This window comes from Aspergillus bombycis, assembly GCF_001792695.1.
Source record: "Aspergillus bombycis strain NRRL26010 chromosome Unknown contig00013, whole genome shotgun sequence".
NCBI classification, from domain to species: Eukaryota; Fungi; Ascomycota; class Eurotiomycetes; order Eurotiales; family Aspergillaceae; genus Aspergillus; species Aspergillus bombycis.
In genome coordinates, this window is record NW_019170015.1 from 291,583 (window position 1) to 306,759 (window position 15,177).

A 15,177-nucleotide genomic window follows, 5' to 3' on the forward strand; every position below is an offset into this window, starting at 1 on the left:
CTACCGCAGTAACATAAGGTCTGAGATGGATAAATCTTTCGCTCGGGGTAGTGCTCTACCGACATTGAGGGGTAGCGTTGAAGTCTAACGGCCGGGGTCAACGAGGCTGCAAAGTAGGCTTCGAGACCTTGAATGGCGTATAGGATAAAGGCTATACAAAAGACCCCGTGTCAACTTTAGCACTCTGTGTCCTCGCCGCATACGTTTTATCTAACTATTTGGTGGCACGCCGACGATGACAAATACTCCTGGCTCCTCCAGGGTCTTGCAACCTCCGACAAGATTGCCGGTCCCTATACCTTCGTGGATGCTACCTCTCCCTTGGGGAATTGGTCACAAGATTTTGGCGCATTTACCGATTACAAGTCGGGCCACTCGTACGCCCTCTATTCAAACGGTGATAGCGTCGAGGGCCGTGACGTCTACCTCAGCAAATTCAACAGGAACCTCACAGCTGTTGAGGAGGTTACTTACCGCTTCCCCAAGTATGACTTTGAGGCGCCCACTATACTGCAAACGGAGAAGAACTACTATGCACTTATGAGTCATAAGACGGAGTACCGGCCGAATAGTATATCCTTCTCCATCTTAGTGAGGGAACCTATCGGGTTGTAGGCTGATGTATCGTCCAGATGTGGTCGCACTTCGCGCAGACAAGCTTCAGGGCCCCTGGTCCCAGCCATTCTTTGTTTCCCCAGCATATACGCGTACATTCAGTACACAGTCTGGGTTTTCGTGGAGGATCCAGGGGACTAAGAAGACAACGTACTTATATATAGCAGATCAAGTATATCTTACATTTTACTAAATAGCTGCAAGCCCCTAGCACTGACGAGACTTAACAATCTAGTGGGACATGAACTCGCTCTGGGAGAGTCGCAATATATGGCTTCCCGTTGAGATCGATGATGATGAAGGTAGCCTGCAAGTCGTCTGGCATGACATCTACGATCTAAACGTGTAAGTGCATGCTGAATCTACTTTCTCAGTTGGTACTAATTTTATATGTGTAGCAAAACTGGAGAATGGAAGCCCATCAAGGGAGAGACATATATCACGAAACATGCAAAGACTTCCGGAGATGCGTACCTGCAGGAGGCAGTAAGTTGATCATACCATAGTAATAAACTGATGTTTATACTCACGGCTCTTACTTCAGACATTCGCTAGCCAAAACCGAATTGCGACAGGCATCTACGGCAATGACAGCACAATCACCTTCACTGTGCAAGGCCAAGGCCAAGACCAATGGGTATCCTTTTACCACCAAAGTATGTCATGTCGTTCCCTCCCCTCTCGCCCATCTCAGCCCCACGCGCATTAACTACTATCCCAGACATTGACGACATGGGTTTCGGCGATCAACCAATGGGCCAACCAGACCGCATAAATGGCACCTGGCAACTGCGTCGGATCAGCGGCGTCGTAGTGAATGATGACAGGGAGAACGTACACACGCTGTACCAGAAGGATACCCACAAGGGTGCTATTCTCTCCACGCCGCTTTTGCTGCCGCTCAAGAAAGGGGAAAATACGATTACTGTGGGCGGGTTGTGGAATGGGTTTGATTTCAAGGGGGCAGACTTGGATCGCATTGTTGTTTATCCGCCGGAAGGGGGGAAGAAGAGGTCTTTTTGGTAAAGTGACTAGGATATATATGACATCGACCTGGATTTGGTCTTTGTATCTATCAGGAGATGTCCCTGCTATACCCAGATATTGCCATACAGCGTTTGTGACTAAGTTGTTACTGTATCCATAAATTCAAGCCCCTTTATACATCACTTGTGTATCACCTTCTGATCAGCACTCTTTTCAAGTGGTGTTTCTACAGCTGATTTATCTCGTGTCTGTATATACATAGCAGTAACGGGGCTCCAGAAACTTTGAATTTTATATATATAAATGGCCTTTGTTGAAATATGGAGACTCGACAGTTTGTTACTTTTAAAACGAGAAAATGTCCTTCTCACTATCATAATATTGAAAAATGAGATGTACCCAATCTTCTGGAAGATTGTGAGAAGAATTGCTACAAAAAAGCTATTCGGCAATTATCGAGTTAGATTGTCCACTTTCAGATGGAAGAAATAAGGCTATTTTTCCAATGTCTTGTCCTAATGTAAGCCCTAAGCTAGAGATGGATAGATCGGCGCCTTAACAGGGTGTGTGGGACCGTGCGGAAAAATTAGAAAGATGAGGCACCCACGCGGCAAAGAGGAACAAAGAATTAGTCGATTCATACATATAGAATATCGACTAGACAGAAGTACTGACAAGGATGGCAGATCACTCAGGTGCTGTTCGTTCTTATCGATGGCTGGGACGGGGTTGTTAACCCTGGATATTACCACGCCATGCATGCATCATTTCCCCGAACAGGCCAACGTTACAGCAAGCAGACAAAGAGGAAGTCATACCCTAGCTCCCTGAATGCCGCTATCGTTGCCTACAAATCATGTGAAGCCTGTTCTGTAAATCCCCCGCGCCGAGATGCCAGGTTATCATATATAGTCGGCTGTTTCCCATAGTCCTCACATTACTGATTTCCAAACTCAGGTTACACGTCCTTATCCAACTGCTACAATCCACAATGGCTCCTGAAAAGCAGCTTGTTCTCCGTCTCACATCCTTCCGCTATAAGAAGGAAGGTATCTCCGAGAGGGACTTCCACGAGTACGGAACAAGACAGCATGCACCCAAGGCTGCCCGCATCCAGGAAAAGCATGGCGCCATCAAGGTTACCCACGTGAGTAAGCCCATTTGGCTCCGTCTAGGTGTGAATAGGTACTTATTGACACATCTTTCCCGCTAGATTTACACTCCAAGTATCAGCAAAAAGCTCATCACCGACAAGATCCCCTGGGCTGTCCGTCCCGGCTGGAGCATCGACGACCATGACGTGTCGATATCTGTCTACGTGCCTGACCCCGAGACCTTGCAAGCAATCGTCACGGATCCCGAATTCCAGAGCTTTATTGCAAGCGAAGATGAGATCCTTGACCAGAATCGGGCCCACGTAACTGCAGGCTGGGAGGAGGTGTTTATTGAGGACGGCAAGATTGTCGACATCGAGCGTCCCACCTGGGAGGAACTGACAGCCATGGGCCGGGACAGCAAAGCGACTTCTGCTCCGGCAGATGTTCGTATCTAGGCTACACGGTTCATCGTTGTGGCTGCTTAGACTAAGGGTCTTTTTCTAATCTCATCAAGAAAGAGTGGTCTCTTCGACGAACATAGAGTTTAGCTGTAGTTGAATAATGATCACGCTTTTTATACACGGCTTATCCATATCTATATAATGCTAGCCCTAATGTTGACCCGATGTCAGACGCACCCATGGAACAGCAGACTGGCACTGTCGAGCTACAGAGGATTGAGGTGACACAGGAGGTGCGTGAGTCCGAATGGGAGACCTGGGCAAACAGTGCCTTAGGAAATGTGAGCTGCTGCCAGGCAACTAGCTTTGTTTTTCTTTTCCGCCCCCTCTCTCACTTGTGGTTTCTTCATTTCTTTGTTTGCTGTTAGTGTTAGACTAGCGCTTTAGCGTACGCTACGCCACAAGCCTAGAGGACCAACTATGCTTGGTGGCTTTCAACAAAGCACACCCCAGACCATTTTATGTATAGCGTCCTGTAATATAGGCCATTATGTCTAAGAGGTTCCTTAGTCTCCCGGATGGTTACGCGGCTGTGAATTAGCCCGGAGTACCAGTCACCATGGCTCAGGAATTACTATGAACAAGAGGGTGGAAGACGAGAGCTCTGACTATCTCAGCAGTATGTATATGATTCTTAACAATATAGTTAACTAATCTTAATTCTTAAATCTGCATGACAGGAGTATAACATTTCTAGTGCCGGCTAACCACAGATAGAATCATTCTAATTTAGGTCATTTCACCAGATAGGGTTGTCGAACCGGTTTATTATAAGATTCTGTAATATAATAGTAGCCTGAACTAATATCTTGGCCAGGGTGTTTGAACGCAGGTATACTAATATCTGACTTGCAGCTCTGAGCTGGTAGCCCAATGAGCCCCAGTTGAAACAACTAGCAGAGATTGTGCGTCAGCATTTACTAGTGTCTTTTAGTGGACAACTTCCAACGAACTAATCTAGTACTATACCTAGGATGAGTAGCTGCCAGCTGAGCTATATACAAGGCTCGGCACAAGCGGCTATAACATCGCTACAGAGAGTCAGGGGCTCACTCAAGACGCTTGGCTGGCCTCCACCTCCAGCTCTCCCCGAAGCAGAGGCGATTATGGCTTCACGCGGATGACGATTTTGGCTGATCATGGCCGGTTTGTCCGTCACCTCTCTCCTCACCGCCGTTGAATCTACCGTTACATTGACTGCGCTGCCCACCATCTCGCGCGATCTGAACACGGGAGGGGCTTATATCTGGGTTGCGAATGCGCTCTTTCTGCCAAGGTTAGTCTCCGCTCCACTTCATATTTTTTTTTTCAGATCCAATAACCAGTTATGCTGGTTTCAGTACCGCATTCCAACCCCTTTACGGACAACTCGCCGACGTGTTCGGTCGACAATGGCCGCTCATCTCGGGCGTCGCCCTGTTTGCCTTGGGTAGTGGCATCAGCGGGGGCACGAGTTCGACTGCAATGCTCATTGCTGGGCGCACAGTTCAAGGAGTAGGCCTTGGAGGCGTCAATACGCTCATCGATATTGTCGTCTATGATCTTGTTCCCCTGCGGGAACGAGCTCAAGTGACAGCCTTCATCTTCGTAGTGTTCGCCGTGGGGTCCTCCATTGGTCCCTTTATTGGAGGCGCCCTCACACAGCACGTCACCTGGAGGTGGTCATTCTATATCAGCCTTCCCATCGCCGGGACCGCCATAGTGCTCATGGTCCTCTTTCTGCGGGTCGAGTCCAAGAAGCAAGCGACCTTTGCGGAGAAGGTGAAGCGGATCGACTGGTTCGGCAACGCATTGCTGGTCTCATCTGTGGTATTCTCATTGCGCTCAGCTTTGGAGGAACATCTAACGCCTGGTCAAGTTGGTGTATTATTGTGCCGTTGGTGCTAGGTCTGGTAGGGCTGATCGTCTTCTATCTGGTTCATATGAGCCCCCGGCTCTGTCCTGAGCCAACCATCCCCCCTCATTTCTTTGCCAACCGCACCTCCCTCGCCGCCTTTATAATTAGCTTCCTGCACGGTATGCTTATGCACTGGGAACTGTATTTCCTGCCCGTCTACTCCCAAGGTGTCCAACTCAGTACTCCCACCCGCTCCGGCGTGCAACTTCTCCCCACCGTGATCGTCACCGTGCCCGCCGCCATCATCGCAGGCGTCCTCATTACCAAAACCGGCCGATACAAGCCGGTGCAAGTCAGCGGCTTTGCCTGATGACCCTCGGCCAGGGCCTCTTCAGCCTTCTGGACAAGTCCTCCAGCACCGGTGCCTGGGTCGGCTTCCAGTTGCTGGTGGCCATCGGCTCGGGCTTCATTGTCACCTCAACCTTGCCAGCCGCGCAGGCCCTGTTGGCCGAAACCGACGTCGCCGCCTCAACCGCCACCTGGGCCTTTTTTCGGGCGTTTGGCGCCGTCTGGGGAGTTGCGATCCCTGCAGCAATCTTCAACAACCGGTTCGCCGCGCGCATATGTGACTCGGGGCTGGTTCGGCAGATACACGAGGAGGACCCCTCGCTCGCGACTCTGCTGCTGAGCGCTAGGGATGCGTATCAGCAAGCGTCGCGAGTCTTTGTTACACGGTTCCCGGTCGCGCTGCGGCCCACTATTATCAAGGCGTATACAAAGGCCTTGCAGCGGGTGTGGCAGATTTCCATCGTGTTTGCAGGGGCTGGGTTCTTGGTCGCTTGGTTGGAAAAGGAGGTGGAGCTGCGGACGACGTTGGAGACGGACTACGGGCTCAAAGGTACACAGTCGGAAAAGGAGACACGCCTACCTGATGGAGCTGTAGAGCAGGGGGTTGTCCAGCCGAAGTAGCGGTCTTGTATCAGTAAACGAACCTACTGCTGCAGGAGGAGAAATAACGACGTTGGTTAAACCATAGGCCGCACTCATGTAAATGAAGTACCGCGCTCACCGGCATGTGCGAATAGGGGCTTGCCTCCCCTCTTATGTACATTTAGATGGAACGTCGTGTGGCCCTTGGGGTTCTCAATCTTTGGTGCTGCGGAGCATCTGCTTTTGGTGTCTTGGAATACCTCTTTGCCTATACTCTCTGCCCTGGATTCTTACGCCACCGAGCATAGTGAACTTGTTCTTTTATGTGTTGCAGATTCCCTTAAACCCTAGGATGGCTATTTGATCAAAAATGGGCTAAGAGAGATGAAGACCCCTACTTGCAAGAGAACTGGCTACTGGTCTATCCTAATCCCTTCTATCTTCATGTTTCCAATAGCAAACAAGATTCGTATCGCCACCTGAACGGTGAAAATTTCTATAAAAAATATATCTACATACCACCTAGAAGACTACCCACACAACAACCTTGCTCAGAGCCCAAGGAACACCCCCGCGAGTCTGGGGTTCGGCAGGGACCATGCTTCTCTAATTATAGGGCAGGCCCAGGGACTACAAGAATACTCCGGCAGCGGTCGGAGCACTACATGCGTGGCTGAACCAAACTCGGTCAAGCACCAATATTGGGGTACCGGGCGAGACTCGAGTCACAGAAGAATGGTTCACCACTATACCAGCGTCTCGGGACGCCCGTATTACATGACTCTATAAGAATTAGCCCACAGATGCAAAAGCCATTGAAGGGTCTGAGGGCATTCCTGAAAACTTTTCTGATGGTGCCGTTTTCGGACCCTTGGCGCCAATCCCGCTTGTCGTATTTTAGTTCCATACTAGCATTGCGCTAATCCCCCTGAACAGACATCATTGGGCAACCAATGCTCGCATATCTTATCTGATCATCTGATAGGGGGAGCGTATATGCAAGCGCTTTCTTGCGGTGGCAGTCTTGGCTGCTGCACTGAGAATGCCGCGCGCTGTAAATCCCTTACATATTCGGCTGCTCGTCCCCTCTTTTCCCCAGACCACGTCAACCGCCTTATCCTGCATTTACGGGTGTTCCTGGATTCGCCAGCCATGAGCAACGCTCACTCGCACGGCATGCCGAAGACCGTCGTGCCGGACCAGATTGGACCCATGAGCAGTCCCGGGGAGGATCCTGAAAAAAACGAAGCGGTCGATCGCATCGTACAAGAACCCGCCAGGGATGATACGAGTATCTCAGACAAGGATTCCACCTTGTATCAAGGCGGTGTTCAACGCGTGAGAGCCATCACTTCATTATGGTCTAGGAATACGATGTGGCTCATGTTTGCCCTGTGAGTCTCGCCTCCATTTGCTGTCTCGCTCCAGCCATTCCTATACGCTCCATACGGCGAAGTACTCACTGTCATGCAGTCTTTACCTTGTCTCTTTCGTCGATCTGCTTTTAGTTTCCGTCCAAACCTCGCTCAATCCATATATCACGTCGTCATTCCATAAGCATGGACTCCTCACCGTTGTCAGCATCATGTCTACCATTCTCGGCGGCTCCTCCAAGCTCACTCTCGCCAAGATTATTGACATCTGGGGACGTGTTGAAGGCTTCTTATTTATGCTTCTGATTGTCGTGATCGGCCTGATAATGAAAGCCACCTGCAAAAACATCGAGACCTACGTCGCGGCGCACACACTGTATTGGGTGGGACATATTGGGATGATGTATGTAATTGATATCATGCTGGCGGATATGACCACCCTCAAAAACCGAATGATCATGCTCGGTATCAACGGAACCCCGAGTATCGCGAGCACCTTTGCGGGGCCGAAGATCGCAAATCTATTCTACATCAACCTTGACTTTCGCTGGGCATTTGGTGCGTTCGCGATCATGATCACTGGTACCTCCATCCCTGTTGTGGGCGTTATGCTGTACATGCAGCGGAGAGCCCAGAAGGTGGGTGCTCTCGAGAAGAGAGTTTCGGACAGGACCTGGTGGCAGTCTATCGTCCACTACTTCATCGAGTTCGACGGTGCGTGTTTCTTTTGGCCTTGTGTGTTTGACTCTCCGTGACTAACGGAAGGGCCCTAGTGGTGGGAATTGTTTTGATAACGGCAGTGTTTTCCTTGATCCTTCTCCCCTTCAGTCTGGCCTCGTATGCGCCCAGGGGATGGGCCAGTGGATATATTATTGCGATGGAAGTACTTGGCGTGGTTTGCATCCCGGCATTCTATGCATGGGAGCGATACCTTTCCCCTGTCCAATTCCTCCCTTGGAAATACCTGAAGGAACCGACGATCATTGGTTCCTGCCTTCTGTATTGCGTCATGTTCATCTCCTGCTTGTAAGTCTCTGCCATTCATAGCGACCTGCTCAACACCTTGCTAACAAATATCCCAGCGCCTGGAACAGCTACTTCAGCTCCTACCTCCAAGTCGTGCACAGACTCGACATCACGACCGCCAACTACGTCCTCAACGCCTTCTCCCTAACCTCCTACATCTTCAGTCCCATCTTCGGCCTGTAAGACCCTAACCCAACCCCCTCCACCACAGACCAAACACCTAACACCCACAGTCTAATACGCTACACCGGCGAGTTCAAATGGACCGTTTTCACCGGCATCCCGATCCTCCTCCTCGGCACCGCCTGCTAATCCCCTTCCGCCAACCCAACACCCACGTCGGCATCCTAACCATGACCCAGATCCTCGTCGGCCTGGGCACCTGCATATTCACCGTCTGCGGCCAGCTCGCCATCATGGCGCCCGTGACGCACCAGGAGATCGCCGTAGTCATGGCAATCTGGGGGCTATTCGGTTCCATCGGTGCGGCCGTCGGGTTTGCCATCGCCGGTGGCATGTGGAATAATATCCTCCCCGGCGAACTGTACAGCAGACTCCCCGAGGAGAGTAAGAATATCAGTCGCACGATCTTTAGTGATATGGTCATGCAGATGTCGTATGCGGATGGCTCGCCGGAGAGGGAGGCGATTGTGGGAGCGTATGCGGATGTCCAGAGGAAGATGGTGATTGCGGGGGTGTGTTTTGTGCCGCTTTGTATTGGGTGTGTTTGGGTCTGGAGGAATATTAACGTGAAGAAGTTGGACAGGGAGCAGACTAGGGGGAATGTTTGGTAGTGTGGTGTACTTGGTTAGGGCTAAAATGGGGGTGGCTGAGGACTGGGGTATAGAGTTGGTATGCTATTGAACGTGTGCGTAGGGAAATACTACATTGCAGCAAGCCTGTTATTTGACTATCCAGATTAGATTTCATTTTCTTGGTGGTGACGAGGCAAAAAAGAAAAGAGCAAAAAGTGAGTGCATCATCCGTGAATCGAACACGGGCCTCATCGATGGCAACGATGAATTCTACCACTAGACCAATGATGCTTGGCAGTACACCAGTAGGCTAACCTGCCTGGTTGATGTCCTTTTCTCCAGGAAATTGCCTGAATACCTTAATACCGACCACACATCCCCTTTGTCACAATGTTAAGCAATATCTCTTCAACCCTATGGTTTTCGTTCAGTTCAGCTTTTAATCCTAGGGCTCTATTTTGAGATCTTAGATATCTCTTGGGCTTAATTTCAAGTTAATTAATTCTAGCACATGATAAGACTCTAAATTTGTAAATGTAAGATATTCGTTCATCTAAAGCTATTGGTTATCCCAGAACGCGATGATATATGTTGCTTGGATTATTGAGGGTGGAGCGGGAGAAATTCGCAACTCGGTGGTGGATTGCGCTCATTAACGCAGTATACTATACCAATAATCCGAAGTCTACTAGAACCACGCCCCTTGACTACTCCTCCACTGATCCAGGACTGCCCTTGTACACGCCGCAGCTGTTCCAGCGGCATAGCTCTGCCAGGTTTTGTTCTTGTGACTGTCCGCATAATCGCAGGCGCTCTTGATGATTACAGTAGGAAGAACATCCCAAACACCTGCACCCTCCATTTCAAACGCAATCACCTTGTCTCTAGCAACAATTTCATCACGGTGAAGGCCACTCTTCATGACACTATCTCCAGAGGAAAAGTGGCCAAAATGAAGAACAGGGTGGGTGTTTTCTTGCCTTCTGCGGACTAGTTGCGTACTACTGCACCCTAACCCATCCGGGCTATCACAGGATGACTCTCTGGCCTCTTTGCAGACCGTGTCATCAGCGGTATTGCATTCGACACAGGTTACAGACGGGTCGCCATTCTGATGCTTATGACGATAATCTGCACGGTATAGAACATCGTGATTGGCACCGGGGTAGGCATATTCACCGTCCTTAGCGGAAAGCTCCGCGATATATTGGCGTGTTTGCTGCTCCAGCTTGCTGCTCGTGTTCTTGCATTCTAACTTCGAGAGGAAGGAGCGGATCCGATAATTCCCTCGGCCGAGAGTATCCTCCAAGGTATCTTTCCGACGGAATCGGTCTGAGTACTGTCATCCGAAGTCCGCTTGGACAACAGCGGTGCTAATCATAACATCGCCGAGGAATGTCTCCCGGCCTTGTGCATCTTGCGGTGCGGCACCGCAAATGCCCACCAGGAATACGGCTTTTATCTGTGGGAAGCTTAGGTGAAGCTGGGTTGCCGCCCTGGTGGAGCCGACCTTTCCCATGTTCGCCATATACGCTAGGACGACGGCTCGTTGCCCGATTCGACCTATCGTGTAGGTGTTGGAATCCCCCGGAGCCTGTCCGTATGAGAATCCATCGACTTCAAACTCTTCGTCTAGAAATGCTTCGATAGCATTTGACTCCACCTTCAGGGCGCAGATAATGGCTATCTCAAAGTCCTGGCGTCCCTTCGGGCGGGTAGCCTGGGGTGGGGGAGAGCCTGGTGGCTGTTGGGGAGGAAGCGGAGGGGGAAGGCCCTGAGATGGCGGTGCCAGCTCGGGTTTACCCTATAACTTGTAAGGCACAAGGGTCTCAAGTACTACTAGTAGTAGGTGCTAGTATGTACAATAGAACTGGGACCACATACGGACTCGGCGCGCGCGCGTTCGGCTGCTAGTTCTTTATTAATGGCTTGACACAACTCTTTCATGTGACCGTGAGTGGACATTCGATCCAGATAAACAATGCCGCCAGCTTTGACGCTGATAGAGTATGTGTGGCCTTCCTTCGAGTGGCGCCTCTTAGTAAGAGTGAGTTGAAAGCGGGGATCTGCGGCGGCGAGAGCGTCCCGCAGCTTGTATGTGTTGTTGTGGCAGTGTCGTGGTCCGAAGATAACACGCCCATTAAACGTGAGGGTGCATTGGGCAGTGTGGCCCTCGATCCTTTTGGGCTTCGGCTGGACCCAGACCTCAAGGTCGTTACTCATGATGACGCTCTTGTTCTCGGGACATAAATAGAAAGGTTGTTTCGATCTCCAGCTCGATCAGGGCTAAAGGTCGCTTTACCCCGCATTGGGCGGCACTTCCGTTGGGCGATCGGCAGCTATTTATGACTTGATGTCCTTCTACCCCGGCCAGCCACTCTAGTGCTTCAATCTGAACTTCGTCTGGCATTGAATTCCCTGAGCTCAGGATAGGAGTCGCTGTAGAGCCGACCCAAATCTTGCCCAGTCACTCAACCAGGCTACACCAAGTCATAGTCCGCGATCATTCCGAGCCTCACGGACAGGTGCGAGTATATCAGCTTGTCAAGTATAGTTGACATGCTCCATTGGTGTCACCCTACCCAGCTCTTGGGGGACGCTGTGTCTGCTGAGCTTGGTGCAGGCCTCGTGCATCTAAAGAGCAAAGGCACCATGGACCGGTACGATATACCTCTAGGGACCGTTTTCTCGTATACGCTATCTGTGACTGGGGCGAGACGAGCAGTGCCGAAGTGGACCTCTTCAGTCATCAAGGTACTTTCTTAGCGGGTGATAGGGCCGATCTTGAACGGGAGCTCGTTGTGATCGACACCACGAAGGATGAGCTTGGGGATGACGTGGAAGGGCAGGTCACCTATGAGGTATCTATGGTAGGTGATGAAAATTGTTGTATTTTGTTCTAGGCTAGTGGCATATCTTCTCGTGGCTGTCTGCAGGTGTTAAAGAGAGTGAGCTACTAGACGTCTTCGTATAGAATAGAGATATAAAATTTGATGATACACTGATTCTGTCCACAGTTATAACATAAGCAAATCAAGGCCATACCTAGGAAGCCATATTGTCTCCACGCAACCAAGGGAGTTCGTTACGCAAATATTTAGTAATAATATCAAGAGTCCAACCTTTTAACACTCGTACTTTCTCCCTTCAGCTCCTACATTAATACTCTCTATCCCGACAAGCCCTATTTATGATAGACACTACTAATATATAATCGCCGACAACAATTACCTTACCCTGTCTCTTTCACTCAAAAGAGCCGGAAGAGCAATTTTGAAAAAAAGAAAAAAAGAGGAAAAAAAAAACTACAGATACAGACGGGCCTAGAGCCTCACCTCACTCCATTGCACAGCCTCGCTCTAGGCAAGTAGGATAGCAACTAGCTTTCATGGCCAATGCTAAGACAATAATTGGCGACTAAACAAAACCCACCCCTGACTTTCAGAACCCCTGTCGCCACAATAAACACCTATAATATCGGAACTATACCGAGAGTTTTGGTAGCATCGGAAATGCCGATGTGTCGGCAAGCTGCCGAACCCAGTCCATCGGCCCGCTCCCGAGCCTAGACACGCTATGGAGACGCTATCTGTGCGTAGCAGCTATTAGAACGGAATATTGACATGGATACCTTGGTGTTGGGTAATCAAGAGTCTCGAACCAGCCCCTTTGTCTCACGGTCTTCGCAAGTCAGTCATCAGACTTGGGATTGAGCCCGGTAAGGCCTGCCGGTGAGCATGGTCCGATTTCTGTATTTGTTTTCTTATCGTGTCAATAACATGTCGACTCTTCTGGACTCATTATTACATCTCGTTGGGGCTAGTGAATCCTCTGTGGAGCGGTGTTTGTGTGCCTTTTGTTTGTTCAGAATTTGCTTCTGGTATTTGGGGGAAATAATTTAGCGTAAAACAGTCTACCAGTGCTGCATCACAAGGTCTAGTGCGAGAATAGGTTTGAATTACACATGTTGCTCATATCATACATTGGTTCGATAGTATATTGTATTCTATCCATGACAAACCATGAGATACTCACCTCAACGAGGGCAGTCAGATCATAATAAACTCGGATCAGGCACAGACACCATTGTTGCAGGCAAGGTCATCGGAGCAGTCATCATGAGAGCTGCACTTTGCACCTACGTACAGTTAGCTAAGCAGAGCAACATAGGTAAGAAGACAGATACATACCGGCACAGTGACCTTCCCAAGAGCAAGGCACAACGTTGTCAGTGGTGCACTTTCCGCTCTTGCAGATGAGCTCGTCGGAGCAGTCATTCTCGTCGGAGCACGAGGCGCCTAGAATATCCATATTAGTATTGGACAAAGCACCCACGAGAAGGAGACGTACCCTCGCAGTGACCCTCCCAAGAGCAGGTAGGCACAGGGGTGGGGTTAGAAGTAGCGGTGGGCTTAGGAGACGAGCCCAATCCAGCAGCCTCCTTGATATCATCAAGGGCAGTTCCGATCTGGATGTTGTAGACATAGGTATCGATTTGAACTTCCTCGCCACGGTAAGCGCCGAACTTGGGGTCCGCCTGGCCGGGGAACGTGTTGGCCTTCAGTCTGTTGCTGCCGGAGCCGAAGGTCTGCTGCTCGCCATCGAAGTAGAGCTCAACCCATCCGGGACGGGAGGTGTTGATCACGAGTCCGATGGAGTAGACGGTGTCGGTCTTCAATTCCTTGGACCACTGGGACACACGCTTCGCATCGCTGGATGCTTGGTACTGGAGGTTCAGTTTGCCGCTCTTGAATTCCAAAGAGAGAGGGATGTTAGCACCGCCGTCGTTGGGGTTGTTGGCAGAGTATTCCTTGCTTTTAGAGGTCAGTATTGAACTCTGGTCTTTGGTTGACGGTGTCAGGGAAGGCATTGACTCACAATTGCCAGATCATCAGGCTCTGCTGAATGGCTCCCAGGGAGAACTTGTAGCCAATGTAGTAGGTCTTATCGGCCTCAATCTGGTCCTTCAAGGCGTGGTACTCGGCACGGATATAGTCCTTCTTGCGGTGGAAGTGCAGCGCAGGAGTGCCCTTGGGGTCCTTATCCAACTTGATGTAGAGATCATTGGTGTTGTCTTTCGGCCTGGTATTGCGCACCGATTCGAGGTTGCGGACGCCCAGGACAGAGGGGTTATCGCCACGAGCCGCAGAGAAGTCAAGAAGGCTCTTGGCAAGAGCCGGCTGCAGGGCTGCCAGGACGGCAAAGAGCTTGTACAACTGCATTGTGAGATGGTGTGAGGTCTATGGTAGTCTACGAGGAGTCTCCGGCCATCGTCCTCCGGGTCGTGTGGTAATTTTTATATGCATTTCGGCGAAACTCCTTCGCCGCCGCCCCTAGTAGGGGTATGGAGATCTGCATGCCGAGGCTCTCCTGGGCTCTCCATTTGCCAGCATTCTCAGAATGTATTCAGATCATCGTTTACAGACTCAGTTCATGGTCAAGTGGATACGTGTGCAGAGTCCGAAAAGGCAATAAGCAGTTATTCTCATGCATGCCAAGACTGGACCAGTTGGGGCGGCATGCAATGTAACCTCGTATCGTACTGAACTATGGCATGTTCTTGGTCCGGGCCGAGACTGGGCCCAATTAATTTGCTAACAATGCAAGCGTCCAGCCTCTGCAGAAAATGAGGTCGCTGTCGCCTCTAGGGTAACACGCAATCACATGACACCACGGGCCAATGGTTACACGTCGAGATAAGCAAGTTTTGCGCGTACCTGCATTATGCAGTCCGAATACCATGTTTCCCCCCCTGCACCACGAGGTCTATACGGTTTGTTGCTATCGGACCCTTTTTTTTCGCATGTGGACCTCGGAGAATCAATTGATAAGATTATTAACTGGATTCGGCAATCGCTCTCGCTTCGCGCCGTAGTGTATCGCCTCTCCACTCTGAAACCCCACATGTTACAAATTGGCCCTTCATATGGCGCCGTTAGCATTAGCGTCGGGGCCGAGGCCCCTGGGTGAAGCCCGGTACTTACTGGCACCTACCTATTCAGGAACTTCCGGGGAGTTCCAATACCAGTCTAACGCAACGCTACGGCTACACTTGCATGAAGACGTTGCTAGTAGATTCTCAGGGTTCTGGAGCAT

The 15,177-nt window shown here is 50.4% G+C and overlaps 7 protein-coding genes across 7 annotated transcripts; 5 read left to right on the plus strand and 2 right to left on the minus strand.

The window, feature by feature from the left end:
- Window positions 1-25: 25 nt before the first annotated feature.
- Window positions 26-1,641, plus strand: ABOM_003022 (glycoside hydrolase family 43; the record flags this gene model as incomplete). The annotated part of the gene is made up of 7 exons (XM_022530152.1): window positions 26-82; window positions 181-571; window positions 633-787; window positions 851-960; window positions 1,014-1,101; window positions 1,160-1,271; window positions 1,337-1,641. The coding sequence occupies 7 exons, from the start codon at window positions 26-28 to the stop codon at window positions 1,639-1,641; spliced, it is 1,218 nt and encodes a 405-aa protein (XP_022392528.1).
- Window positions 1,642-2,593: 952 nt separating this feature from the next.
- Window positions 2,594-3,154, plus strand: ABOM_003023 (EthD domain-containing protein; the record flags this gene model as incomplete). Its single annotated transcript, XM_022530153.1, has 2 exons — window positions 2,594-2,749; window positions 2,816-3,154. The coding sequence occupies 2 exons, from the start codon at window positions 2,594-2,596 to the stop codon at window positions 3,152-3,154; spliced, it is 495 nt and encodes a 164-aa protein (XP_022392529.1).
- Window positions 3,155-4,299: 1,145 nt separating this feature from the next.
- Window positions 4,300-5,966, plus strand: ABOM_003024 (uncharacterized protein; the record flags this gene model as incomplete). Its single annotated transcript, XM_022530154.1, has 4 exons — window positions 4,300-4,436; window positions 4,486-4,938; window positions 4,989-5,349; window positions 5,382-5,966. The coding sequence occupies 4 exons, from the start codon at window positions 4,300-4,302 to the stop codon at window positions 5,964-5,966; spliced, it is 1,536 nt and encodes a 511-aa protein (XP_022392485.1).
- Window positions 5,967-7,079: 1,113 nt separating this feature from the next.
- ABOM_003025 (siderophore iron transporter mirB) lies at window positions 7,080-8,638 on the plus strand (the record flags this gene model as incomplete). Its single annotated transcript, XM_022530155.1, has 5 exons — window positions 7,080-7,321; window positions 7,401-8,014; window positions 8,074-8,326; window positions 8,383-8,505; window positions 8,560-8,638. The coding sequence occupies 5 exons, from the start codon at window positions 7,080-7,082 to the stop codon at window positions 8,636-8,638; spliced, it is 1,311 nt and encodes a 436-aa protein (XP_022392486.1).
- Window positions 8,639-8,679: 41 nt separating this feature from the next.
- On the plus strand, window positions 8,680-9,120 carry ABOM_003026 (siderophore iron transporter mirB; the record flags this gene model as incomplete). The annotated part of the gene is made up of 1 exon (XM_022530156.1): window positions 8,680-9,120. The coding sequence occupies one exon, from the start codon at window positions 8,680-8,682 to the stop codon at window positions 9,118-9,120; it is 441 nt and encodes a 146-aa protein (XP_022392527.1).
- A 649-nt stretch (window positions 9,121-9,769) lies between these two features.
- ABOM_003027 (uncharacterized protein) lies at window positions 9,770-11,304 on the minus strand (the record flags this gene model as incomplete). The annotated part of the gene is made up of 3 exons (XM_022530157.1): window positions 9,770-10,420; window positions 10,466-10,885; window positions 10,966-11,304. 3 exons carry the CDS (start codon window positions 11,302-11,304, stop codon window positions 9,770-9,772), a joined length of 1,410 nt encoding a protein of 469 aa, XP_022392547.1.
- Window positions 11,305-13,151: 1,847 nt separating this feature from the next.
- ABOM_003028 (uncharacterized protein) lies at window positions 13,152-14,303 on the minus strand (the record flags this gene model as incomplete). The annotated part of the gene is made up of 4 exons (XM_022530158.1): window positions 13,152-13,219; window positions 13,272-13,379; window positions 13,432-13,895; window positions 13,960-14,303. The coding sequence occupies 4 exons, from the start codon at window positions 14,301-14,303 to the stop codon at window positions 13,152-13,154; spliced, it is 984 nt and encodes a 327-aa protein (XP_022392530.1).
- Between the last annotated feature and the right edge of the window lie 874 nt (window positions 14,304-15,177).